The following is a 26,349-nucleotide window of genomic DNA, read 5'->3' on the forward strand; positions in this document are numbered from 1 at the left end:
TTTGAAAAGATGGATTCTGAGGACTTGCCCCCCGGGTGGGGGGTATGCACAGGGCTGCATGTGAAGGGCTGGTATACACATGGGCACTTGGACTTTGAGTGTGTGGTTTAATAAGCAGCTTAATGAGATGATTCTGATTAGAAGGTTTGGGAACCTCTGGGCAACATGTGATTAGTGAAATCTGTGTTTGACTGCAAATGACACTGCATATACAATTCATACTTCGATCACTTTGAGGGTCTTCACCCACAGCTGCCTACCTCATCCCTCCAATCACCTGGGATTCCTAAAGTCTCCAGGAACGTGTTTTTTCTTAGTGCCATGTTTTCTTCCTTCCCTCTGTGCCCTGACCGTGCGGGCCGACCCTGCTCCCTTGAATACACTTAATGAAACATTTTGTTCTCAGGTAGGAAATGTGTGGGATGGCTTATCATACCCATTTCAGTAATATTAATCCTGCTTTTTTATTTTCTTTTAAATAGCTCCACTGAAGCACAGGGAGGCTTATTTTCCTTGACCAGGATTACTTCAGTTTTAATGGAACTGCCAGTATGACCTTTGAGTCACAACTCCCATCTTGCTTTAATTACTTCACCACTCCTTTTCCTAACTGTTATGGCTCTAGACGTAGCCTTATTTGTAGTGTTTGGGTATTGAGAAAGTATTATCAAATGTGCAATGAAAGATTTGCATAATTAGCTGTTAAAGTTTTCTTTTGTTGTTCATAAAAAATGGCCCTTTCTTTTTTTACTCTCCTTTGTGAGTGCCCACATGGCTGCTCTAGAATAATACAGTGAAAATGTAATCTCCTGGTGGCCCATGAAATCATTCTCAGAGAAGAAAGAAATGTGAGAATGGGAATGATGAGGTTGGGGCTAGAAGGTCCAAGAAGGATGTGGAAATGGAAACTGTCTGTTCCACTGAGGCAAGACAACCACGTGCTTTAAGCCCTCGGCTTTGGAATCAGTTAGCAATTCTCAGTGGAAACAGTTTCTCAAGGGAAAAAAATGCGGTTCTGTGGTCAAACATGTTTAGGAATCCCTCCCTTTGTCCCTCCTGGTGATTCACACACATATTTAATTTAATGTGCACAACAACTCTCAAAAGTCTGGCAAAAAAGGGAAAAAATTTAATTTCCCATCTCTAACATTTATACGACCATGGGTGCTTTTCTCCATTGAATGCTTTCAGAACTGGTGTTCCAAGAAACACTCTATGAGTACATGGATATTGGGGTAAATTAACATGACTCAGTAAAAGGAAGAGTGAGATTAAATCACATGTTCTTAGATGTGCCTGCCCAAGTCACTGACAGCACAATTTAGGACCAATTTACACACTTAGTAAAGTTATGCTTATTTTATTTTATTCTCCATGTCCTAGTGGGGGAAAGATGGGTTGCTAAAAGTCCCTGTGAAAGAGCAAATATGATGTGATCCGTTCAAGGAGGTGTGAGCAATAACAAAACTGGTTCATTCAAAACATGGCTTATAAAAAAGGCTCATTGGTAAAGTGGCTCTTAAATTTACAGTCTGACAAATACCTTTTTTTCTCTCAAGTCCATCCAGATTAAATGGTATTAATAATCCAATTATTATTTTCAACCCCCAAGTTGGAAATACCTGAATCCCCCTCTCTTGAAGATAACTGGGCCAAATACACAAAAAGAATAATGTAAATATTATAAATGCCTTGCAAGACTGGCCTTCCTCTGAAATCTAAGCATTTGACAATCTACTCAGAAAACTGTGTACTTAACATAGTAACGACCCTGTGGAAGCCATTATGATTTACATGTTTCTAAGGCTCTATCCCTTTTTCCTTCAGCACATTTGATTTCCCATGTTGCTAGTGAATTCAGTTCTAGTCATTTGTAGGCATTTTCTGCAATTTTTGCTCATTTCTAAGAGACATCTGGTAAATATTCCCACTGTTTGCTGTGAAATGAACCTAGAAGGAAATGCTGAGACTCAGTACTAGTTACTAATGTGGACAGCCCACAAATGCTGCTTCGCTCAGTGCTTTAATGTAATCTTAAGTTTGGTAGTCGTTTAAGGTACACACCATCTTGTCCCATTTACTGCTATTTGGCATGTTTATCTTTGGTCACCAGAAAAGCACTGATGAGGGGTCTTATGAGCACTAATCACATCCCTGCACATAGGATAATTCAACTGTGCAGTCAGAACTCTCAATTTTGAAACAAGGCAAGTAATTTTCAAAAGAATATAAATGTCATTATATTATTCCATTTTGGAAATGGACTAATTTCCGTATTCTAATTCCATCTATTCAAAATACATATCCTACAGTGTCATAAATTATTGTCTTGATTATTTCCCTTCACCTGAGATAGATCTTGGTCACATTGCTATTGCATGCAGAGTAGCAATTCTACCTGAGCAGCATGATAATGCAGGGTTGTGATGATACAAAACTAAATTCTCCTAGATTGTCCCTTTAGGCAGAATCAGTCATCTTCTTTGTTTTAAAGTCCACAAATTATTTTTTAAAATGGCCTTCCTAGCTAAAATGCAATTGATTGAAATATTTGCCATTATGAAGAATCTTATTATAAGTAACTGTATTTAAAATAACAGATGAAAGCAAGAGTACAATTTGCTTAGCAGTTACAGATGACAGGAACTTCTGAATTTTGGGGGTGGGGAAAAGGAAATTAAGGGTGTACCATGTGTGGGGGAGGGGAAGTGAACGCTTTTGAGAGGAGGAGGAAAAATGGCCATTGACCAGAACCTGCCCAGCATCTGGGAGCTACAATCGGGAAAACTGTTTTACTGCTGCCTTTATCTTATCTTGAAATAAGGCAATCAGATGATTGAGGACAATTTATGGTTTGGGGGCTTAACATTTGGTCATTTCTTCAATTTTCTTCCTTTCTAGTTTGGAAAATATAGCATTCTGGAATTCTCCACAATGGCATTTTTTAAGCAGAAGTGAAATGCTGACACTCTTAACGATAGAGCTGAAGTCCAATAAAACAGCCATGACTTTAAATTGGGATTTTAAATCCCAAGCCACGGAGTTTTTAGCCTTATAGAATGCACTCACTTTTAAACAAAGAATGGAAGTGATCTAATGCCCTGGTACAAATGGGGTCAGGCCAGAAAGGCTCTTGATTTACAGCGTTTCTGCCTCTGGAGAACCATGCAAAGGAAATGAAAGCCATTTAAGACAAGCAGCACCTTCCTCCTCACTGATAGTTGTGCCCGCTAGTTTGCATTTGTCCACACAATCTTCTTGGGCCTTGGAATCTGCAGACAGGTGGCACTCGATGCAGCTCCTGCAGACAGACAGAATTAACAGAATTTATCAGTTCATGTTGGTGGAAATAGATGTGTAGCTAGAATATTGCTTTATGCTCTGGTTGTAGATTATGCTACAAGAGTATCTTTCTAATGACACTGGCCTTTTGTCACTTTTGGAAAGATAGTTAGGCAATGTCCAAGAGGATGCTGAATTATTCTGAATTCCACCCAGTAATCAATGTTCCCTGAGCCAGCCCTGATAATTGCTGCTATACTCATTTTTCTGTAGCGATTGCTTCCGATTGATATTTTATTTAGCTATATGTTCATTTTACTTTTTCCAGGGAAAGCTTACATTTATAAATATGATTAGAGACTAGGCAAAGTTCTGAATTTAATCTATATCTTAACCAGAATCCCAAGAATGATTCGTGGTCTTCATATATGCCACATATGATTATTTTAATAATTCTCTCTTCTGTTATGCTTTTAAATAAATTCAAGTGTCGATAGGAATATTTTTAAAAGCTTAGGATTAAGCCTGGATCCTCATTAATTCAAGCTTTTTAATAAAAGATTGCATTAATTTACAGAAAAGTGTATTTGCAAGGACATAAGGAAATTAAGCTACCTTAAAGATGTCTAAGGAACAAAGTAAAATTAGACCCTGAATTAATCTTGTGCTGCAAATCATTTTGCAAATAGATGGTGCTTGGAGTAACCCAAAACAACAAAAGTTTTCTCACTGTGGGGATACATGGTGCTGCATCCTTCCCCCTAGACATGGAAATGTGCTTGGCAAGCTCAGCTGAAGCTGCATCTCCTCAACCAAACCTTCCTAACATTAGTCTAGAAAGTTCCCTTGTAGTGGGGGGACTAGAACTCCGCTACAGAAAAACTTAGGAGTGGTAACGTATCTGGAGTGGGGCTATAAATCTTGTTGTGAAGTCGCTTTTGCTCTGCAAGTATATTGCATTTTCCTAGATTACGTATTTATTTGGAGTGGCTTGGTGAGGGTCTGGGGGAGATGGTGGAAGCCCTTAAAGTCTCCTTTGTGCATCTCACTGATGACTGCACCAGCTGGACCGATGCCCCTCCCCGCTGCCAGCACCTTCTATATCCCCTCCTGAAACTGGCAACCCAGACATCACCGTCATTACTTTAAAAACCTCTATCTTGCCCACTGGACTCTCAGCACCTGTGAAGGTAGAAACTATAACTGTTTCAGTCTTTCCTGCATGCCCATGGCTTAACACTATTCTTGGCATACAGTAGGCACTTAATATCTATTTGATAAGCGAACACACACCGGATAAATGGAAGAATAGACTCATCTAACGTAAACATCAAGATCACTCTGATTCCCAAATTGGAACTACTTGAGTATGAATTTCATATCTTCCAAGTCAGATTTAAGATTGAACCATGTTTACAGAGGAGATGAAATAGAAAAATAATGAAAGGAACATCATGAAGGGACACTTTACATTGGATCCTATTCAAATAATTCTGCTCATGCACCCATGCTTTTGACACTTGTCTTAGTTTTCCAGGGATACTGACAGAGAAGTTTTGACACCTAAATGGTGAGTTATCAATGAGTAAAAAATTTATTTTCTCACTCCATTTTCATTGGATATGCAAATGTCACCATTTTGGAGTATCAGAAGTAGTGACAATGAACCTCTTAAGAAACACCCTAACAGCCTTCTGGGAAACTTGCTTCACTTGACTGACAAATTTTGCCCCAATTCCATGAAGAAGGTAGTTGCTAACCAAAGAAACAGTTTTCTTACTCGAAAATAAGAAAATGTTCTTATAGTCTTAAAAAAATACAATACACAATAGCTACCTACAATGACAATGACAAAAAGGTGCCAAAGAGCATGGGCGATAAGAGGCAGAATGGAAAGCTAAGCTCTTCTTTCTCGGCCTCTTTGCCTCCATGATTCTGATGATAGGAAGAATCCCACAAGGTCAGGCTATAAACTTCTAGATAAGAAAGAAGCTTGTCTGTTTCCCCTGAAAAGGTACTGACTGCCTGTGGGTGTCAGCAGGATGCCTCCAGGGCTTTCCTTCTGTGTGGCTGGTATTGTAACTGAGAGGCCATCAGATGTTATCAGTGTGGGACATCAGCTCCACTTCCCCCTGCTGTCTCAGGCAGAAATGTTGACTTTGTGATTCTGGATAATCAGGGCCGAGAAAGCCTCCAGCCAGAGACTGACTGTTATTCCAGGCTGAGGATCACAGGGGCCCTGTGGGTTTTTGTTTCGATGGATGCCTGGAGACCAAACCCGGCAAAGACAATCTGAGGTCCGAGTTGACAAAATATCTTTAGAACTTTGATCGTGAGGAACGTTTTCCACAAAAGGGACTAAAGCAATAGAGACATTACCGCTTTGAGTTACAGGGGTCACCGCAGGTAGGACATCGTTCACAGGTGGGACCCGAGGCTCCGGGGTTTGTGCAAACACACTTGCCGCAAACGCAGTCCCCGCGCCCGCTGCACAGCACTCCGTCTTCAGAGACACACGAGTCTGTGCTGGTTGTGCAGTTACAGTATTCGCCAGTCCATCCGGTCCTGCACACGCACTCTCCACAGTCGCAGTCTCCGTTATCTGTAAAACACGCATTCGGTTCTCTGCTGCCCATGGTCAAAGCCATCTGTAGGCTTGCAGGGAAGGGCATCTTTTCTCTTTGTCTTTAAATACTAGCAAAAAGACTGAAGAACAAAATGAGAAAAAAAGTGTGTGTGTGTGTGTGTGTGTGTGTGTAAGTGTAGACATTTTATTAATATGTTTTGCTAACTGCATATGCTTATTGATCTGGTCTCCTAACTGACGATCCACTTGATTACCTGATGTTATAGCAGACAGAATTAATAATCCAGACAAACCTATACCAGCTACTTGGTGCACATGAGTACATATGTATATATACTTAATTGTTATTTTGATTTTTTTGCCTCTAATTAATATGACATAAGATGGAGATGCAAGACAGGTTTGAATGAATGCCCACCCCTCTACATCATCAAGCTGATTGATCATGAAAGCCTCACCTAAAAAACAGAGGGAACAAAATCTACTTCCAATGGTTTTGGTAGGATGAGATACAGTGTGAATCTCCTACTTCTGCATTCACCAGTTAGCTGTCCCATGGGCATAGAATGAGAATTGGACAAATTCAATGTGTATAACAAACTTTGAGCATATACTATGTGCCAAAGGTTATATTACGCCTGAGGATAGAGAATTAAATAAGACAAAGTCACTGAATTTATAATTTAGTGCAGGAGGCAGGCAAATAAATACTACTATTACTAAATACAATACAGTGTGATAAGTCTATGGACAGAGGGCAAAAGTTTCCCAATTAAACTGGAAATTTAGGAAAGTTTCCAAAGGAAGTGATACCTGGACTGAGTTTGGAAGGTAGAAGATTAAAGAAGAGTTTTAGCTACATTTCAGGCAAAGAAAAAGATAGGCAAATGCTGAAAGTGTAGAATCATGTGGCTTGCTTAACAACCGTAGCAGTCTCATATGGCAGGAGCCAACGCTGCTTGTAGGATGTGATAGAGGGAAGGATGGAAAGGTCAACAAAATGCCAGAAGTCAGATCGTGAGATGGCTGAGCACCACAGTAAGAGCTTTGATCCTGGAAGTTATGAAATTTTAAGAAGGGTAGAGCCCTGAACAGATTGACATGTGTCTAGATATATCCTGCCATCAGTAGAGACTCAAACCAGGGCAGAAAAACCATTTGAGAGGACTTCCATGAACAGAGGCCTGAACAACAATGATAGTGTCAGTGGGAAGAGTGAGAGCTGCTGTGCTCAGGGTAAGGTGCGAAAGTACCAGGAGCAGTGTAAGGAGAACCAGAGAGGAACGGCATCCTCCCCAGGTGACCAGGCTGGCAAGTGATGTGGCTCTCCACTGACCTGGAAGGGAAGCCAGCTCATGGTCACTGCTGTGTCCCAACACCTGGCACATGGAGGTGCTTCATTATGTAATGAATAATTGGATCTAAAGCGGAAGAGGAAAAAGAGCTCTGGGTCTGTTGAGTTTGAGGGGCCTGAAGGACATCCTTAAAGGTGGCTGAATATGAGCCTGAAGTTTGGGGTTGGGCATCCATGAGGGAAAGGCAGTGGTCGAGGCCACTGTGAACCAGGTTATCTAGGGAGAGCAGGGAGAGTGAGAAAAGCTCTGGAGAGCATTGACATTTAAAAGGCCATCAGAGGAGAGACTGAGGGAGCAGGAGCAAGGTGGCTGCAGAAGCCTGGGGCAGACACAATTCCAAGGATGAGGCACACGGAAACCAGCTGTGGACAAATGTCTCATCTAATCTTGCAAGTCCCTTATAGATCTGGCCACATAAAAGTATATGAAATACTCTGAGATGATAAATGTGTTTAAGATAATGGTGTGTGTCCACTCCTTACATTTTGGGGTGCCTGCCACGCCCAGTATACTAAAATAGGCATTTGATATTCCAAACAAATAACATTTATTTACAAAGTCTCCTAACTGATACTTTCTTCAGAAGTAAAAACTGTGCACTCAGGCATTTTGCCTCACAAGTTTTGATCTTCCAGCAAAACTTAGTATTACCTAAGATGGTGTCTAACAGTGTTTATAACAGTGCCTGGCCCATCACTAAGCACTACATAAGTGCTAGTTATTAGCGTTATTCCTTAAAACTATCCAGTAGCAAGAACCTGTAAGCAAAAGTATTCATCAGTATTAAAACTCTTATACCTTTACTGAAAACAAAGTAGATGTAAAAAAAATAAAAATCACACGTGAAACATGCTTCTACTTGTAAGAGGCACTGCCAAGTTCACTGTGGAGTTAGGGATCCTTGCAAACTTTACTGTTGCAGCTGATTACTTTTCTCTCCTCATGACTGAGCCTAAGGGATTGAGAGTAGGAGAGTCCTCGGCTTAATGCTCTGCCCAGTCAAAATCATACACACAAAGATAACCACAAAGGTTTTGAAATTGGGTTCCTGGTGTGTGTGTGTGTGTGTGTGTTATATGTTTATACATGCATATATTATATATATATACATATATACATGTACAGATACATTATAGATACATATACATACATATATATACACACACTATACATACATATTATATATATGGCATTAGAGAAAATACTTCCTGCCATTATTCACTTACAGTTGTTGCTCAATGGCTTTCTAGAAGAATATAGCTCTCTAAAAAGATCTTGGTGATTTTCTGGATCTTTAGTTATCATCTTGCCTCTATATGAAACTTCTATAGGAAGGTGTTGCTGCTGTAGGAACAGGTACATTCATATTCTATATGTATGTGTGTGTGTGTGTATATATATATATATATATATATATATATATATATATATATATAGTATCTGTGTGTATGTTAACTTGTTCTTGCTCTCTCTCTCTCTCTCTACATATACTAAGGAGGGCACACTCCTCTAACAAAAGATGATTTAAAATTTATCTGGATCTATGACATTAAGACATTCCAACTGTATCTCATAACCTATGCAATTCATAATTGAGCCAATTAACTCAAAGCTAAGAATAATTAAGTAATTTGAGCCAATTTAAGTTTCATATGTAAGTGATCTTCAGAATTATAATACTTTTTGATTTCTTCCTTAGCAAAAGGGGAAACTTACATTCACAATGGGGAGAAATTTTGAAATTACAATTTAATCTGAATAATTAATATAATCTATACATATTACAAAATGAAATGTGCATTTCCAAATGTTTCAAGAATGCTCAAGAGTATTATATATGTAAGAATTACTTAGCAGAAATTTAGAAAACCCATTCTGGAGCAGGAAAAAAGAACCATCACAGCAAAAACAAAGCACTCCTTTCAAATTTAGAAACCTTCCTTTCTGCTGACCTTCCAGAACCATCAGCCTGGTCACTGAAGTTGCTAATTGATATCCAAGCAACCAATTATTTAACGCACCTGTTCATGCAGCAACAACAGTGGCAACACCTTCCTATAGAAGTTTCATATAGAAGCAAGATGATAACTAAAGATTCAGAAAAATCACCAAGATCTCTTTAGAGAGCTAGATTCTTCTGGAAAGCCATTGACAAACAAGTATAAGTGAATAATGGCAGGAAGTATTTTCTCTAATGCCATTTTCCTGTTACTGCTTCCAGTCTCTTAAAAATCAAAATATAAGAGACTAATGGAATTTGGGCAAGAAAAATAAATCAATGGAGCCCTGTATGCCTGAGTGCTTGCAGATGGACGAAAGAAGTTGCATGAAAAGGAACATTGTGATAATAGCCCTTCAGAAAAGGAGCACATTGCCAAGTGTATTAGTGGTAAAATAAGTGAGATCAGCCCAAGTTGTGAGGCTGGGGCATATATGGTCTGCTTTGAAAATATCAGCAGCAGCAACAGCAGCAGCAGTGTCTCCTCAGAGCAGGGATTTTTATCCCTTCTCTAAGCACAGTGCCAGGCACATAGTAGATACTCCAAAACTACTTGGTAAACTTGAAGAATTGTACTTACTTTTTTTTTTTTTGAGGGGGGGATTGTACCAGGGATTGAACTCAGGGGCACTCAGTCACTGAGTCACATCCCCAGCCCTATTTTGTATTTTACTTAGAGACAGGGTCTCACTGAGTTGCTTTTGCTGAGTTGCCTTGCTTTTGCTGAGGCTAGCTTTGAGCTTGCTATCCTCCTGCCTCAGCCTCCTGAGCTGCTGGGATTACAGGTGTGCACCAGAGCACTTGGCTGTATTTACTTTCATTAGACATTTAAAAGAGAAAGTTACTATTCATCTTTTGTGATGTTACTAATCAACAAAATAGCTTCATAGAAACAGTTGTGGCTGAGGATCATAATGTACTCCAGAGGATGAAGGAAATGAACATCGGTGAAATTTCCTGAGCTTAGCTGAAGAAATCATTGTATTTTTCTTTAAAGAGAATTTCTTTAGCAACTGCTGTATCTGATTTAAAAAAAAAAGTTGCTATTGTCAGATCTTCGTAACTACAACGAACAGAGCAGGTCAACTCTTTTTGCGTTTATTCCCTTTTTCCCTGTATATAAAATAAGATGAAAGGCAGTCAGGGAGCGCAGTGCTGCAGAGCACATGAGCAATTTATGCTGTTTTGGATTCCTTAGATCCAGGACTTTAAGGGTGATGTACAGCTGGTGTTAGTATAGCTATTAGATTATATTACATTTAGCATTTTTTGGAAAGTAATTGTAAATATTTTAAATGTGTATATATTTTTTTAAAGACTTGTATTAGAAATGCAGTGTGGAATTCTGTCAGATATATTCTTTCTATGATGTGGTGACAGCCTTTGGGTAGCTTCTTTTTGCTTCCAGGTTGTGTCCTGTCTGCATCAAGTGAAGACAGTTTATGGACTTGGAAGCACACCCATAAAATCCGGAAATAAGGGGCTGGGATGTAGCTCAGTGGTGAAGTGCTTGCCTCAAATGCTCAAAGTCCTGGGTTTGACAGTACCCCTGCCCTTTTATCCTGTGCCAAAAAAGGAAAGACAAAAATAAGCTTAGGAAACAAATTTTCCGAGTTTTTCATTCTGTATTGTGGACAGGGATGAGAGAAAGTGGATTTTCTCAGAAGATCCCATTTGTAGCCATAGCTGCAGCAGAGAAATGAAAGGTAGTGGATTCCTAGGGGTATCAAATGATATTCAAAAAGCTTGGAATTCTCTGTGGCTTCCTTTCTTTCAGGTTTTTTTCCTCCCTGAAAATTGGTCTCTTTTATATGTTCCTAATGCTATAGTTTGAAAACACAACTTGCCTAGTTTTCTGTAGAGATAATGGCTGTCTGTTTTGAAGAGCCATTTGCTTACATACTGTGAAAAACTCAAGACATTAGAGCTTACATTCAACCGTCAGTTAAGATCCCATTTGTAGTAGAAATTTATATTATTTTAAAATATATTAAGATATTTGTAATTCTTGCCTGCATAGACCATTCTTAAATACATGTGTATAAATATCAGAATGATTTTATAATAGTCAGGCAATGAATTCTTAAACTCTAGTTACTTTACATCTATAAATAATATTAACATGTAAATATTTCTATTTTAAACTTTTCTTCATTTCTTAAGAAATTTCCTATTTTCATCCTTTCCATAGGCTTCTCATTTATGTTCTTACTCATTGTTATTAGACCTATCGCCTAACCTAATACATATCATATAGTAGGTACTCAATAGAAATCTATGGAATGAGTGGAGGCTATGAGAGTCCATTTAGTGTCCTTGTGCTCCTTGTCCTTGGAAGCATGCCCCTTTAGCAGTCTAATTTTTATTTTCGCAAAGCAATAGGCATTTAAGAGTTGGGTCACACCCATCAGCTTGGTCCAGAAAATTCTGGAAGATAATGGAATTCAGATCACCAGGCAATTTTGAGGAGCCTGGGTGATAACTACAGATTAGAAAAAGCCAGAAGAAAAATGGGAGAGAAGATTCAATAATCCTAAATCTAAAGATTAACCCACCAAGTTGATCATTAAATATTTATAAACACCCACTATGCCCAGGAAACTTTGAAGGTGGAAAAGATGCAAAGCCCCTTCCTGATATTTGAATAGCAGTGAGATGTCTTTAGATGTGGCCTACCTCCACAGAGCAGCCCTTTGTGTCTCACGCAGGAGAAATTGTCACACTGGCAGTAAGGTCCATAAATGTTTCCATAGGGAGACAAGTGGCAGATGCACTGCCCACAGTAGCAGTCGCCCCTTCCACTGCATGAGGGGTGATCGGGGGCCTCCTTGCAGGAATCTGTGCTCAGGATGTCCTCGCCACACTCGCAGTGAGGGCCCATGTGGCCAGGGTTGCAGGCACACACCCCACACTGGAAGGAGCCGTTTCCATTGTGGCATTTGGAGCTGTTCACTTCCACTTCTTTCTGACAGTCACAGTGGCACTCCGGACTGATGAGTATTTCCAGGGTGTCCCCCAGCCCCACGGGCTTTATGATAATGTGCCTGCTTCTCTCACAGTTGGGTATGCTCACAGTCACATTGAATGAAGCCTGGAAAAGAAAATACCAATTATCTACTTCCTCCGTCCACCAACCTGCAGGAGGTGAAACAAGTCCGTGCGGAAATCAGCTTTGCCAAAAGCGTTTATTAGGAAATCTTTGAAATTATTGAAAGGAGCCCAGCTCCAGTAAGCTAAGCTAACCTCTGACCCATCTGAATATTTTTTCATACAGCTGAATTGTCCATCTACTTACTATGTCTCCCACCTTCATGTGCAAGCATTTCTTTTGGTGTGGGAAGAGGGTGCCATTGTTACAGATAGCTGTGAAGGACAGGTTGAGTCCTTCAGTGTCTCCTAATACCTCCAGTTCCACCTCAGACCGCAGTTCCTTGAATTAAGACATAAAGGGTTAAATAAGTCACAACAGAAAGTACAACCAGAAGAGGAAACCGAGTCATTAAACTATAAATGAATAAAATTAAATTGGATCTAAAAGAAATTTACCATATAATTAATCAAGCAAGGAAATGACAATCAATATTGAATTTAAGACACCATTAATCATAAGATATGCTATTATCACATGATAAACTATGATAAAAATAACTCATGTGGTTCTGCACAACCTATGATAGTCATTAGTCTATCAATGCTCCGAAAATAATTCCATCCATTCTGAAGCATTTAGCAAATTCTCCTGCGTTGCATAGTTTCGCATATAAAAGACAATTTTTTTTGCTTGTATCTTGATAATAAAATATAATAACAGTTTCCTTTACTTGTAAGTGCCTTCATTTCTTAGGTCCCATAAAGTAGCTGTGTTTGTCGATTTGTAAGAAATTCAGCCATTCCTCCAACGAGAAATACTTGCTTCACTGATATCAAATTTACACCCTGCTGCTCTGTTTTGGTACATTTATGCATACATAATAACTTTCATCTCAATATCAACTCATAGGACAAAGTTTTCAAAGATATTTAAAATGGCAATTAAACTTAGCACTTACATAGCCACAATGCATTCTAGGAGTTGAAGTGACAATGATCACAACTGTCAATAAAACCATGTCATGACTTCCACCTGGCATGCAGTGGTTGTAAGGCACCATTAATTAACAAATCGATCCAAGATTTAGAGGTGGCAAAATGTAGGGGAAACTGCCTTAAAGTCATTATTAGAATTAATTGAGTGCCTATTGTACATTTAATGTAGAGTCAAGTCTAGGATGAGACGGGATTTCTGTTCTCAGAAGCTTATCATTTTACTTTTTCTATTTCTTATAAACTTACAACATCAATGTACATATTTTGAGGGATAAAACCAAATTATTAAAGATAAAAAACAGAATAAAAATAAATTTAAAAATATTATGAATTAAGTTAAACTTCAATTCATCTAAAAGGTTTTGAGTTCATATACCCATTTCATTGATAGCATTTTATAAGCATATTTAGCTTCAAACTTAATTTTGCTAACTTCAGAGTCAGATGACCCTGCCTTCTCCAAATTCTGTTTATTTTGAAATCATCAAGAATTATGACAAAAGTAGCATTGGAGATAGTGGCATAGTGAATCTCCAGGAGCTAAATGAGATATGAGGGATATGTCTATAGGTGACATCCATAATGAGGATCAGTAAGTGACATCATCTGACCTAACTGAAGGAAGTCTCAGCATTGATATGATTGAGAATCATTGCAAATTTGACCAGGAATATTTTAGTGTAAATTTCCCAAGGAAAGGGCATACATGTTAATTTGTATCTTTTATTATTTCATTCATTTGCTGATTGAACATCTCCTAGGAGCCAGGACAACCAAAATAAACCAGTGGATTCCTTCCCAGAGTTTAAATTCCAGTAGAGGAGCTTGTCCTTGGGATCACTGGTATTTCAGGAGCCTTTATTATGTAGTTGGGGAAGGGAGGAAATTAGCACGAGATAGGAAGATGAATATACACCCAGTATTTAAAATTTTAAAAAATATCAATATGGCACCATAAAATACTCAGCTAATGTTTGTAGCCACAAACTATAAACACATCTGCCTCTGCCCTATAAGAAGTCAAACAGATGGATTTTATGTTTTCTCTCAATATAGTCTTTCCTTTTTTTATAGACTGAAAAAGAAATTCAGTCTGTAGGTCTCTATATTTTAAAGTTTTTTTTTAGAATACATTTGAAAATAACATAGTAGAAAAATAATTTATGCTTTTGTCATGATTGATCACATACTTCATTCACCCTGAATCATAAAGTTCCAATAACTCTAGACCAAGATTGTTTAGTAGAAGAATAATGGATACTTACTGATATTTTGGGGAGAGTAAAATGAGGACACAGATTCAATTCAAATGCTTAATGCCTTGAGTTCAACTACACTGTAACTTATGTGGTGACTTGGGACCATAAAGTGGGATGTAACCTCTGGCAGAGCAAGCAGGGGCATGGATAGACTCGTCAATCGGGAGGGGGAAATATTTTTGACTATTCATTGTTTTCTAATTTGCTTGATTTCTTTGGAGATGTTAGTGCCAACACTTTGGAAAGTATTGGGTTAAAGAAAACAGAGAATGCTATAATCCAGTGAAGGATTGCTTTGTAATTTTATTTGATTCTACACATTAAAACTTTAATTACTGCATGAGAGGGAGGAAGGTTTTTATAGTGTTTTGTTGATGTGCTTTCCTGTCTGGAAGAATTTCAAGCATGAGCTAATGTGGTGATTAATTTTTGATGTGAGCTAAGAAAACAGAAATTTCTGAGGATCATCAGTGAGAAAAACCCCATCCTCTTAGAATTTAAATGGACACATCTTTATTTTATTCTCTGGGGAAATGAAATATTTGAAAAGGAATTTGTTGCTTCCTTCCCCTTCAAGTGAGTTTCAAAATTGGTGGGGTGATATGGAGGGTTTTTTTTTTTTTTCAGAAAAATCATTTTGGAGGTTTTTGTTTTTCAAAATGTGTAGCTTCCACCTTCCCTTCAAATTCTTCAAAGTTAGAAACAAAGGAATCTGAGAATGCCTGCTTTTTAAAAATCTTCTCAAATGATCCTGATATGTCATTTAGTTAGGGAACACTGGTTCAGTATATGCTGAGTATTGTATACTCACTAGGGTCATTTATTTGCAATTTTAAAACATCCAAAAATAGGAGAATTTTATTCATTCATTATTATGGAAACGCTGCTTAAAGCAAATGCTGGAGCTTTACTGCTTCCTAAAAATTTACTTTTTCTATGCCCCATCCTAATTTAGAGCTTCATCTACCTCTTTGTGGGTTTTTTTTTTTTTTTTGACATTAAAGGCAAATAAAGGGGAATGATATTTAGGAACCAAAATAAAGAAGATTTGGCAACTGTCCATGGTTGACTGAGTTAGAAAATGGGGGCAAAGAAGGAAAACAATAACCCTGTAGGTATATATCTCATTTTAAGGGAAGAATTCTGTCCTCAGTACTAACTCACCATCAAGGCACACACACACAAAAACAATTACCTACATACTTGTTAAACCAATGGAAATTTCCCTGGTTCACTAAAGTTGAGAGCCTTGAACGTGGCATGCTGGTGTGCTTTTGGTATTTTGGTGTGTAGCCAAGAGTCTGTATTCTTGCTTGAATTAATGATCTTATCTCATTAAATCCCTGGAGTTGGTTCCCTACGTAACTCCTTCATTCAGTGGCAATTTACAAGTAGATTTTTTTTTTTTCTTTTTGGAGACCGAAGAGAGCTTGATTGTATGACTCATGGAGTCTTTCTAGTCAACTTAAAAATTTTGCTGGGAACAGTGCTGCTGTGGGTTATTATGAAAACAACCTCAACTATCTCAACTTTCTGTCCGGGTTTGTGATTTTTCTACCTGCTGCTCCACTTTTCAAATGAAGTAAACCAATTTTAATATTTTGGCTACATTCATACAGAGAGATTTTCTTTGGATCAAGACTCTTGTCAACAAATGAGAGTACAGTTCATTGCCTAAAACACATCTGAGTTTGTGAATACTAAAGAAATACAAAACAAGAAGCCAACTTCTTACAAAGTATCATACATACTTCATAAGCTGAGATAATGAGCTGGAGAATGTTTCCAGAGTCCTTCTGAAGCAGTCCCACTGTGGCTCCAGGAATAAGTTTTGCGTAATTCTGTAAACAGCAGCAGCAGCAACAACAAAAGTCAGTCAATCTTTTTCTCAGTAATTGACAAGTGATAAGTGTGAGGTTCAGCTCTCAGACTGTGATCACCTCTATTTAACTGGCTGGTGAAAACAGACTCCTGATAATAAAGGGGTGTTTCTCCCTAAACTGGAGCCCCTACATGCTGCTGCTTACTGGGCTCCGTGGGAAATGGATTGGCCAGAGTTGCTACTGGGAAACCTAGGGTTTGTGGTTGTCTTTGTCTAGGGCTGTGATTTGTATCACGACAGGAGTCAAGTCTCAAAAAATAATAATAACGTTTATATAATAACTTCCACTCCTATAGCATCTGTTGTCCGAAAAATTTTGAGCATGCATCCAGGAACTTCCTTCTTATTTAGGAACCTTGAGGAAACCAAGGTTTGGCGCACAGAAGGGCAGTGAGGAAGTCAGGTTGCTCTGTAGGTTGAGAGGGCCTAATGAGCAATCCCTTGCTGGAGAATGAGTGAACTTGGATGCTTGCTGTTTACTCTCCCTTTCTTATTGGTAATGAGCGCGCCTTCAGGGATTTAGCACAGCCCTGGGTGGGTTGGAATTGCTCCCTGCCCATTATGATTGAGTGAGTAAACCTAGGTCTAAACCATCTGAGTTCTGTACTTACCTTCTTCTCCTGAGATGGTTCTACCTGAGGAGGACTCAGACCAGTTCATCAACTCTCTAGGTATTGAACACTGCCAGGGAATGAGGCATTGGGAAGAAGTGAATTTTCCAGAGAGTTGAATAGTATTCCTCTCTTAAGCTTTATGTTCTAAAACTTGGTTACCTTCAAATGAAATGTTTTCTATAGTGTGTGATAACATTCCTCTCTACATGAGCAAAGACTCCCCAGTATGTTGAAGGAATATAGTTATACCTACCAATATGAACTATTGTTCTATAATCACCAAAGGCTTTCAGCATCCATGCAGAAGTCACACCATGTGGGCCCTGACTGCTGTGCTCCTGTTTCTTGTATTTTTCTTTTATTTCTTTCTTTTGGTACTGGGGATTGAACTCAGGGGCACTTAACCACTGAGCCACATCCCCAGCTCTTTTTTTGTGTGTTTTATTTAGAGATAGGGCTTCACTGAGTTGCTTAGCACCTCACTATTGCTGAGGCTGGTTTTGAACTTGCAATCCTCCTGCCTCAGCCTCCCAAACTGCTGGGATTACAGACGTGCACCACCATACCGAGCTTGTATTTGTTTTTAACTTGTTTCTACCTTCTTGTCTGGCTCTAGCTATCAATGCTGACTCATTTACTGGTGCACTCAACATCTTCCATTAAGTAGCTTAATATGCTGTGCTACATCAACAGATGACAGCACTGTCAGCTGCAGGCTTCTATGTTGCTGTGTGTTGTGAAATCAGATGACTGGGATTAACCAAAACTGTACACAGAAAAGAGTAAATAAGCTTTGAGTGATAGATTGAGGACATCTCCTATGGCTCCAACATAATCTTGATATTCTTATTCCATAGAAGAGTTAAGTAGTTTAGAAAATGCACAGAACTAAATTAGAATCAATAATCATCATAATGATAGTGAAACTGAGTAAATAAATCAGGACAAAGGGAATGAAGGAGAGGAATGTCTGAGACCAGGGTGATGGCAGGACACAAAGGCATGCAGGAGGTCCCAGGCACTTGTTAGAGGTGGTCTTTCTACATGTCGTATGTGTAAAACAACGAGCTTCAGTTTTGATGTATGGGTTTTGTGATGTTCTGTTTATTTCAGCGCTCATGTTTGAAGTTGCTGGAAACCTGAACTCTCTTGAATGTGTCACATGCTACTGTGCTTTGACACCGCATCTTAATACTGAGGGGGCTGCAGTCAGTAAGCCAGGGAATGTACCTCACCTTCATCCTTGCCCCACATCACTGCCTGTTGGCGGAAGGCCCGTTTCTTTTTCCCCGAGTCAGGTAGAACTTATAAAATATGAGGAAGGCATTGCTTCATGGACTTACCTCTTTAAATAAACACATGTCACAAAGGGCCATGAAGCATGAGACCTGTGGTTAACAGTGAATACCTAAATTTAGGAACTTGAATTCCACTCAAGTGGAGCTGGAATGTAGGTAAATTTGACTGATCCCAGAAGAGTAGTCAGCGGGAACCTTTAGAGCTTGACAAAGAAAGGCTTAGACTCTTCTGAAAAGGAATTTCAAGGCTCTTAGCTTTGTATGCAACTGCTATCCTGGTGTCCCCAAGGATGCCACGTCAGGGGTATTTTCTGCAAGCACTAGTTCAAGTGACCTCCAAATTTGAGGTTAACTCTTGGCTAACAAAGCTGAACCTATCCACTTCCTAAAGCATAATTACGATCCTGCGTGTGGTTTGACATTTGGCATTTGGCTATTAGGACAAGTGGTTAACATTAATCGCCTTTGCCGATTGCCACTAGAGCGAGAGTATAAAGGAGTTGGCAGCCAGTAGCAGGAACCAGTGACAACACTGACAATTGTACAGAGGAAAACTATTAATTAATTTCTGGATGCTGATCTCCCCCCAAAGCACTTAAAATAATTAACTAAAAACATGGACCATTTGGCTTTGTGGTCTAACACTGTGAAAAATTATACTTTAAATCTTGCAGTATTATGATTACTGTAAATATCATGTATCAAATGCCTTCCTTTCATTAAAGTCCTAAAGGGCTATTATAAATTGTCATGATTAAACATGCTTAATGTTAGAAAAAGGATGATTTTGCATGCCTGAGTAGGATGAATTACAGCATTGTGATTCTGAAAGATGACGCTTGGATATAGAAATGGTGAATGCTGTAAACACCAGGGTGCATGAGCTGATTAGAAATGCAAACTCCTAGGCTTGGGCTTGAATTCTCTATTATCTTTTTGAAGATGATCTTAATTATCGATTTCTTCCACTCTTCCCTACTATGGTACCTAGGAGTTCCTGAGTTGCTTTTCTCACTCACTCTTTCTGATTACCTTCGTTTTCCTAACTTTCTTTGTTAAGCCCTATTTTATTGTTCCCTCTGTTCCCATCTCAAAAAAAGATTGTCCAACAGTTTACATTTGCTCCCTGAAAATCTCCTTGTCAAGGATGGAGAATGAGTGCCCAGAGGGTCATTTTGTGGGTAGGCATCAGAGGCTACAGAGGAGTGCTCTTAAGTTCACATCTGCACATTTGGGCTCCCCTCAGAGACTGTCTCCAAGTTCAGTGCCACTCAGTGTTGGGTCGCCAGAACCAGCTGTCAGGTGTGCACTTTTCTTGGCTAAGGACAGAGGAATGTCACTACTATCATGCTTTATCTTATACTCAGCACTGCTTCAAGCACAGAGCTGTTTATTTTGAATAAACAAGTTTTAATAAATTACCAGTAGTAAAATGTGGCTTATTATAAACTGAGAATTGAGAGAATTTATGATGCTATATAGTCTGCTCACAAATATTTCATCTAATCTTTCAAAGAATTTTCCCCCCCTTGAATCTCTTTGGTCATTGGCTCCTATTTGTTCCTTTTCTCTTTCTAGCTTTAATGGCAGTATAACACACATATATAGTGGGCATGTAAATAAGCAAGTATAATGACCAAGTTCCTGAAATGGGTCATGAACTGCCCCCTGGAATCCTCTCTTGTACTATCTCCCAGTTATTACTCCTCTGGCTAAAAGGAGAAATAAAAGTCAGAACCACTGAAGCCAAGAGAGGTATCTTCATGGCCTTAATGTTAAAAAAATGTATTAAATAAGATACAAAAAGCACTACCTATAAAGGAAAAGATTAATAAATAATACTTAAGAGTAAAAATTCCATCTATAGATCCAATGCCATCCCAATCAAAATGCCAGCAAGTGGGGCTGGGGATGTGGCTCAAGTGGTAGCGCGCTCGCCTGGCGTGCGTGTGGCCCGGGTTCGATCCTCAGCACCACATACAAACAAAATGCCAGCAAGTTATTTTGTGGATACGAACAAACTTATTGTAAAGTTTATACAGAGAGGCAAAAGGCCCAGAGTAGCCAACTCGATGTTGAAAGAGAAGAACAAAGTTGGAGGACTGATACCTGACTTTAAAACTTATTATAAAGCTACATTAATCAAGTCAGTATGATATTGACAAAAGAACAGGCAGACAGATCAATGGAGCAGAAGAGAGAGACCAGAAATAGACTCTCATAAATACAGTCAGCTGATCTCAAATGAAGAAGAAAGGCAACACAACAAAAACAATCTGTTCAACAAATGTTTCTGGGACAATGGGACAGCCACTTGTAAAAGCAAAAACCTAGACATAGACTAGGCACCTTTCTCAAAAGCACCTCAAAACAAATCACTGATTTAATTAATAAATGCAAAACCATCAGACACATAGAAGATAATGTAGGAGAAAATCTCAATGACCTTGAGTTTGGTGATGACTTTTTGGATACAATACCAAAGGTGCGATCCATGAAAGAATCAATGAGCTAGGCTTAAAAGACAAGACACACACTAGGAGAAGACATTTGTAAAAGATATCTGATAAAGATCTGTTCCCTAAAATACACACAAAAACCCCTCTTAAAACGCAAAATGAGGCAAAGACCTTACAGACACTTCACCAAAGAAGATATACAGATGACATATAAGCACATGAAAAGATACAATACATGACAAATCATGAGGGAAATACAAATTAAATAACAATGAGATTCTGAGAATGGCCAAAACAGAACACTGACAATACCAAATGTTGGCTAGGATCTGGAACAACAGGAGCTCTCATTTATTGCTGGCAGCAATGCAAAATGGTGGAAGATGCATTGGCAGTTTCTTACAAAACTAAATATATAATATATAAGATCCAGCATTCAGTCTTTGTTATTTACCTAAAGGAGTTGAAAAGTTACATCATCACACAGATATTTATTTATAATTACTCAAACCTGGTAACAACCAAGATATTCTTCATAGGTGAATGGAGAAATAAATTTTGGTACATTTAGACAATAGACTGTTTGTTATTCAGCACTAAAAATAAATGAGCTATCAAGCCCTGAGAAGACATGAAGGAACCTTAAATGTATTTTACTAGATGAAAGAATCCAATCTGAAAAGGCTACATAATGGATTATTTCAACTACATGACATTGTGAAAAAGGAAAAGTATGAATTCAGGAAAAAGATCAGTGGCAGTCAGAGGATAGGAGGGAGAGAGGGCTGAATAGGCAGAGCACAGATGATTTTTAGGGTGATGAAGCTAATATATACCAGGATAATGAATACATGCCATTCTGCACTTGTCAAAACTCACAGATTGTGCTATACTAAGAGTGACTCCTAATGTAAATTATGGACTTGGGATGATAATGATGTATCGACATATGTTCACTGTTTTTAATGGATGTACTGCTCTGATGGGGGATGACAACAGGGAAGGCCATGCATGTGCCGGACAGGGGATACATCGGAAAGCTTTGTACCTTCCACTCAATTTTGCTGTGAATCTAAAACAACTCTAAAAAAAAATTAAGTTTATTTTCTAAAATTAAGAATTTCTGTTCTCACAAACATGCTTTCAAGAAAGCGTGAAGAAGCGATTGAGTAGGAGAAATGTCTGTAGCACATGCGAATGACAAAGGACTCAATGCCAGACTATCTAAAGAACTACATATCAACAAGAAAAAGACATCTTGATAAAAATAAACATGCAAGTGGCAAATAAATATATGAAAGTGTTCAGCATCATTAATTACTAGAGAAACATAAATTAAAACATTCGCATCTTGCCAATATTTTAACCACTAGAATGGTTTCTTTGATATAAGATGTTTTCTTTGATATAAGGAGGCTGATTCATAGTGGGATAGGGAGGGGGAACATGGGAGGAATAGATGAACTCTAGATAGGGCAGAAGGGTTGGAAGGGAAGGGAGGGGGCATGGGGTTATTAATGATGGTGGAATGTGATAATCATTATTATCCAAAGTACAGGTATGAAGACACAAATTGGTGTGACTATACTGTATAAACAACCAGAGATATGAAAAATTGTGCTCTATATGTGTAATAAGAATTGTAATGCAGTCTGCTGTCATATATAAATAAAAAAATTCTAAAAAATATTTATTTTTTAGTGTAGTTGGACACAATATCTTTGTTTTATTTATTTGTTTTTATGTGGTACTGAGGATCAAACTCAGGGCCTCGCATGCACTAGGCAAGCACACTACCACTGAGGCACAACCCCAGTTCTAGAATGGTTATTTTTATTTTTATTTTATTGATACCAGAGATTGAACCCAGAGTTGCTTAACCACAGAGCTGTGTCCTCAGCCCTTTTTATATTTTATTTAGAGAAAGGATCTTTCTAAGTTGGTTAGGACCTTGCTAAGTTGCTGATGCTGGACTTGAACTTGTCACCCTCCTGCCTCATCCTCCCAAGCCATCGGAATTACAGGTGTGGGCCACCATGTCCAGCCTAGAATGTTTAAAAATTTTAAAAATGGACACTGATTGCATACACTTGTAGGGGAAGCATAGCTGTAGTATCTACTAGAGCCCAACATAAGCATAATCTATGACATAAGAATTCTACTCTGAGGGAAGTACATCCAACAGAAATGGGCCCACAGAATGTGTGACTATTCTGGAGCAAGTGCATAGAGAAGCAATTTTTGTTGATATTTTCAAGAAGGTTTGGGCTAGGTGATCAAGATGTTACTTAAGAAAGGGCAGTAATTCTGAAAGGGGCTCAGATCTGTCAAGGACTTGGTTGCAAGGAGTAATCAATGCCTATCTGATTCCCTCTACCTGAGGATAGAGCCAAGAGAGGTATCACCAGGCAGAGTTCAGCTCTCAAAGGCATCTCATGGGCCTCTTCTGATTCTCCCTTTCCTTAGGAGCAGCTAAGTGCCTCTGAGCTGAAATTACCAATTTAGGGGGCCTTGCAATAGGGCCGAGTGGTCCTGACATCCCCAGGTACCTATTGCAACCTCAGAAACCACAACTCTCAGCTCCCAGAACATCTGTTGTTGTGGAGACCCTGGGTAGCCTTGGGGAAGTGGCAGGAATGAAAGGGGAAGGGACCACGCTGCTCAGGTTCTGCCTGCAGTGCTGGTGTGGGGAGCCCACACTGTAGACGGGGTTAAAGATGTCCAGAGTCTCCCACATTGCTGGGAAAAGAGTAACTAGGGCTCATATCCTTGCCTGGCAGTGTCATCCTCTCATTCTTCCCAGACACACTATTATTTAAGTATCACACTATCCCTGTTTTAATGCCAAAATACGGAGGCCCAGAGAATTTAGTTAACTTGCCTGAAGTTATCCCCCAGAAAACAGATCTGAACTCACTTCTGCCAGTAACAGATCTCTGAACCATATCACTCCTGTTAGTGATTACATTCTGGGTGGCTTATGAAGTTTATTGTTTCACAGTTCTGGGATCTAGAAGACTGAGATCAAGGTGTGGGCAGGGACAGGCTCCCTCTGAAACCTATTGGGGAGAAGCTGTCCTTGCGTCTTTCTAGCTACCTATGGTGGCAGAAATCCTCTCCTCGAAGTTTCCTGGATTGTAGATGTATCCCTCCAATCCCTAACATTTTGTCACATGGTATTCCAAACTTGTTATATTAAACCAAGGGTCTATCCTATCCAGTGTGACCTCATGTTAACATATTATATCTGCAATGACGCTATTTCCAAATAAGATCATATCTGGGGTACTAGATGTTAGATTTTTAACATATCTCTTTGGGGGACAGGCTTCAATTTATAATACAGGAATAGGTTGGTTTCTTTAATCTTCTGATTTCTTTAACTTTATACCCCTAGTTTAAACTGGACAGGTGAGTACCTTGCCCAGACACAGATGTCATAAAGTGGTAGAGACAGATCTTGACTCCAAGATTAGTATCCTCTGTTCTACCAGGTTCCTGTAGAAGGAACTGATGAAAATGCCAGAAGCAAGTGAAGATGAGAGTTTCATTAGAAAGTTAAAAGATAACAATGTGTTATATGTACATATAGGGACTCTGGGATTACAGGACACTTCTACCCAAAGCAAAAAGAAAGGGAGAAAAAGGGTTGTGATTATAATAACTTTCAAATTCAAAGCCTACACCTTGAAAGAAATGCAGGAAGTAGCAAATGCACAGAGACAGAAAAAAAAAAAAAGAAAGAAAGAAAAGAAAAGAAAAATCCCAGGGGACTGTGCTGTGCTATTTATCTGGTCAGGGGCAAACAGCTCTTTGCTGGTGAAGCTCACTTTTGTGGAGAAGAGTTCTTCCATAACTGGAGCGGGCAGGGTTTGCTAAAATACATTCTTCTGAAGGCAATCAGAAGGCTTTCTTCCCATGAGGTCTTTCATTCTTGTGAGGTTTATTTCTCTGGTTCTCATCATGTTCATTATCGGTGGTAAATGCAGGGCTCCTGGTATTATGCAAAAGTTTACCCCCAGGCTTGACTGCGTTACTAGGACACCCAAGATTCCAAAAAGAACCTGTAATTGTTTCTGGCACAAGGGTAGTGGGAATGTCTGTCTCTGGTTGCATGATATCTGCTTTGCCTTCGGGCTTTCAATTGTCAGCATTCCATAGTAGGGCAGGTAGCCTGGGAGTGTGCTAATTAGATCAGGTGCTTGATCTTGAAGTCTGCACCAGCAACGACTAGGTAGTCGTCTTTGGAACTTTGAGCACTACCTGTCTTTCTCCCAGTCTGCACAGAATGTAATTATCTTGTCAGCCAAGAAGCCGTAGTGTACAGCTGAATGAGTGCTCAGCGGCAGTAACAGAGTGATAAGGGAAGACGAATGGACCCACAATGCATGACTGCTCCGAGACAACAAATGCACAGAGAGGCATTGGAGAATAGAGACTCAGAGAACAAAGAGGCTGGGTTGAGTATTTGTTACTGAGGATACTTCAGAGCTTCTCTTAATAAGATTACCCTGCCTTTGCAGAGAGATTGTGGATCTTTGCTGGGGAAGGCAAGTTTCTCATCTGTAGAAAGCCCCTTTAAAATGGAAGCAATGTGGGGTTTGGTAGCAGCCTATGTGCTGCTACCAACAGCAGATAATAAAATTTTGAAGGATGATAGTAGAAGGCGATGAAGGGGATAAGAAAACAGCAAGCAGGTGCGTGTGCGAGGACTGCTAAGGAGCTATCAGCCCTCGATATTCCAAGTGTGGCAGGTGGATTGGCAGCATCAGCATCTTCCTGAAGCTTGCTTAGAAATGCAGAATTTCAAGCCCCAGTCCAGACCTCCTGAATAAGAATCTACATGTTTATAAGCTCCTGGGATGGGTGATTGGATATGTCAGAAGAGCTTTAAAAAAAAAAATCTTGGTGCCTGGTTCTCAGCCCAGGAGATGATGATTTATGGATCTGGGAATAGTCTGGGCATTGGGTTTTTAAAAAGCTTGCTAGATGACTCTAACAGGCACCAAAGTTGGAGAATTGTAGGTGTACAAGGGTCTGTCCAAGAAGAATTGTGGAATTTAGAAATTAAGCATTATTCTTTTAAACCTTAGTACCCATAATTCATATAGAGTTTTCAGCCTGTCATGCACCTATGACATCGACACTCAGCAACTAAAGTGGTATTTTTAAATGTCTGTGGCCCAGGGATTTGCACCAAGCTTTCTTTCCTTGGCCTTCAAGATTGAGGGGTCTTCTTCCAGCCCCCCCCCTGCCCCCGGCCATTTCCTCTCTTTCTATCCTTGCTCATTTCAAGCTGATTGGCATTTTTCCCAGTTTCTCAAACACACTGAACACAGAATCCTTTGCTGGCTCAGGGCCTTTGCACATGCCTTCACCTCTTAAAAACACCTCAACCTTTAGGTTGTTGCTTTATTATCACTTCTTGAAAGGAGTCTTTCTAAAAAATCTCATCCATCCAAGGGAGGATCACTCTTGCCCCATTGGTATTCTCAATTAATTCACACTACTTTCCATTTTTCTGACAA

At 39.2% G+C, this 26,349-nt stretch overlaps 1 protein-coding gene across 5 annotated transcripts in view; it reads right to left on the bottom strand.

Moving 5' to 3' along the window:
• Itgb6 (integrin subunit beta 6) overlaps window positions 1-26,349 on the bottom strand; it is a 120,412-nt gene that overhangs the window by 15,080 nt on the left and 78,983 nt on the right. For all 5 annotated transcript variants that reach the window (XM_058584947.1, XM_046462260.2, XM_058584948.1 and 2 more), the window contains 5 exons: window positions 16,320-16,409; window positions 12,519-12,653; window positions 11,900-12,314; window positions 5,662-5,884; window positions 3,204-3,301 (listed from right to left, as the gene is read on the bottom strand). In XM_058584947.1, the coding sequence (XP_058440930.1) occupies window positions 3,204-3,301; window positions 5,662-5,884; window positions 11,900-12,314; window positions 12,519-12,653; window positions 16,320-16,409 (961 nt within the window). The remainder of the gene's footprint in view (window positions 1-3,203; window positions 3,302-5,661; window positions 5,885-11,899; window positions 12,315-12,518; window positions 12,654-16,319; window positions 16,410-26,349) is intronic.

This window comes from Marmota monax, unplaced genomic scaffold (assembly GCF_021218885.2).
Source record: "Marmota monax isolate L192 unplaced genomic scaffold, Marmota_monax_Labrador192_F-V1.1 WCK01_AAM20220418_F8-fsc00129, whole genome shotgun sequence".
In the NCBI taxonomy this organism is placed as follows: Eukaryota; Metazoa; Chordata; class Mammalia; order Rodentia; family Sciuridae; genus Marmota; species Marmota monax.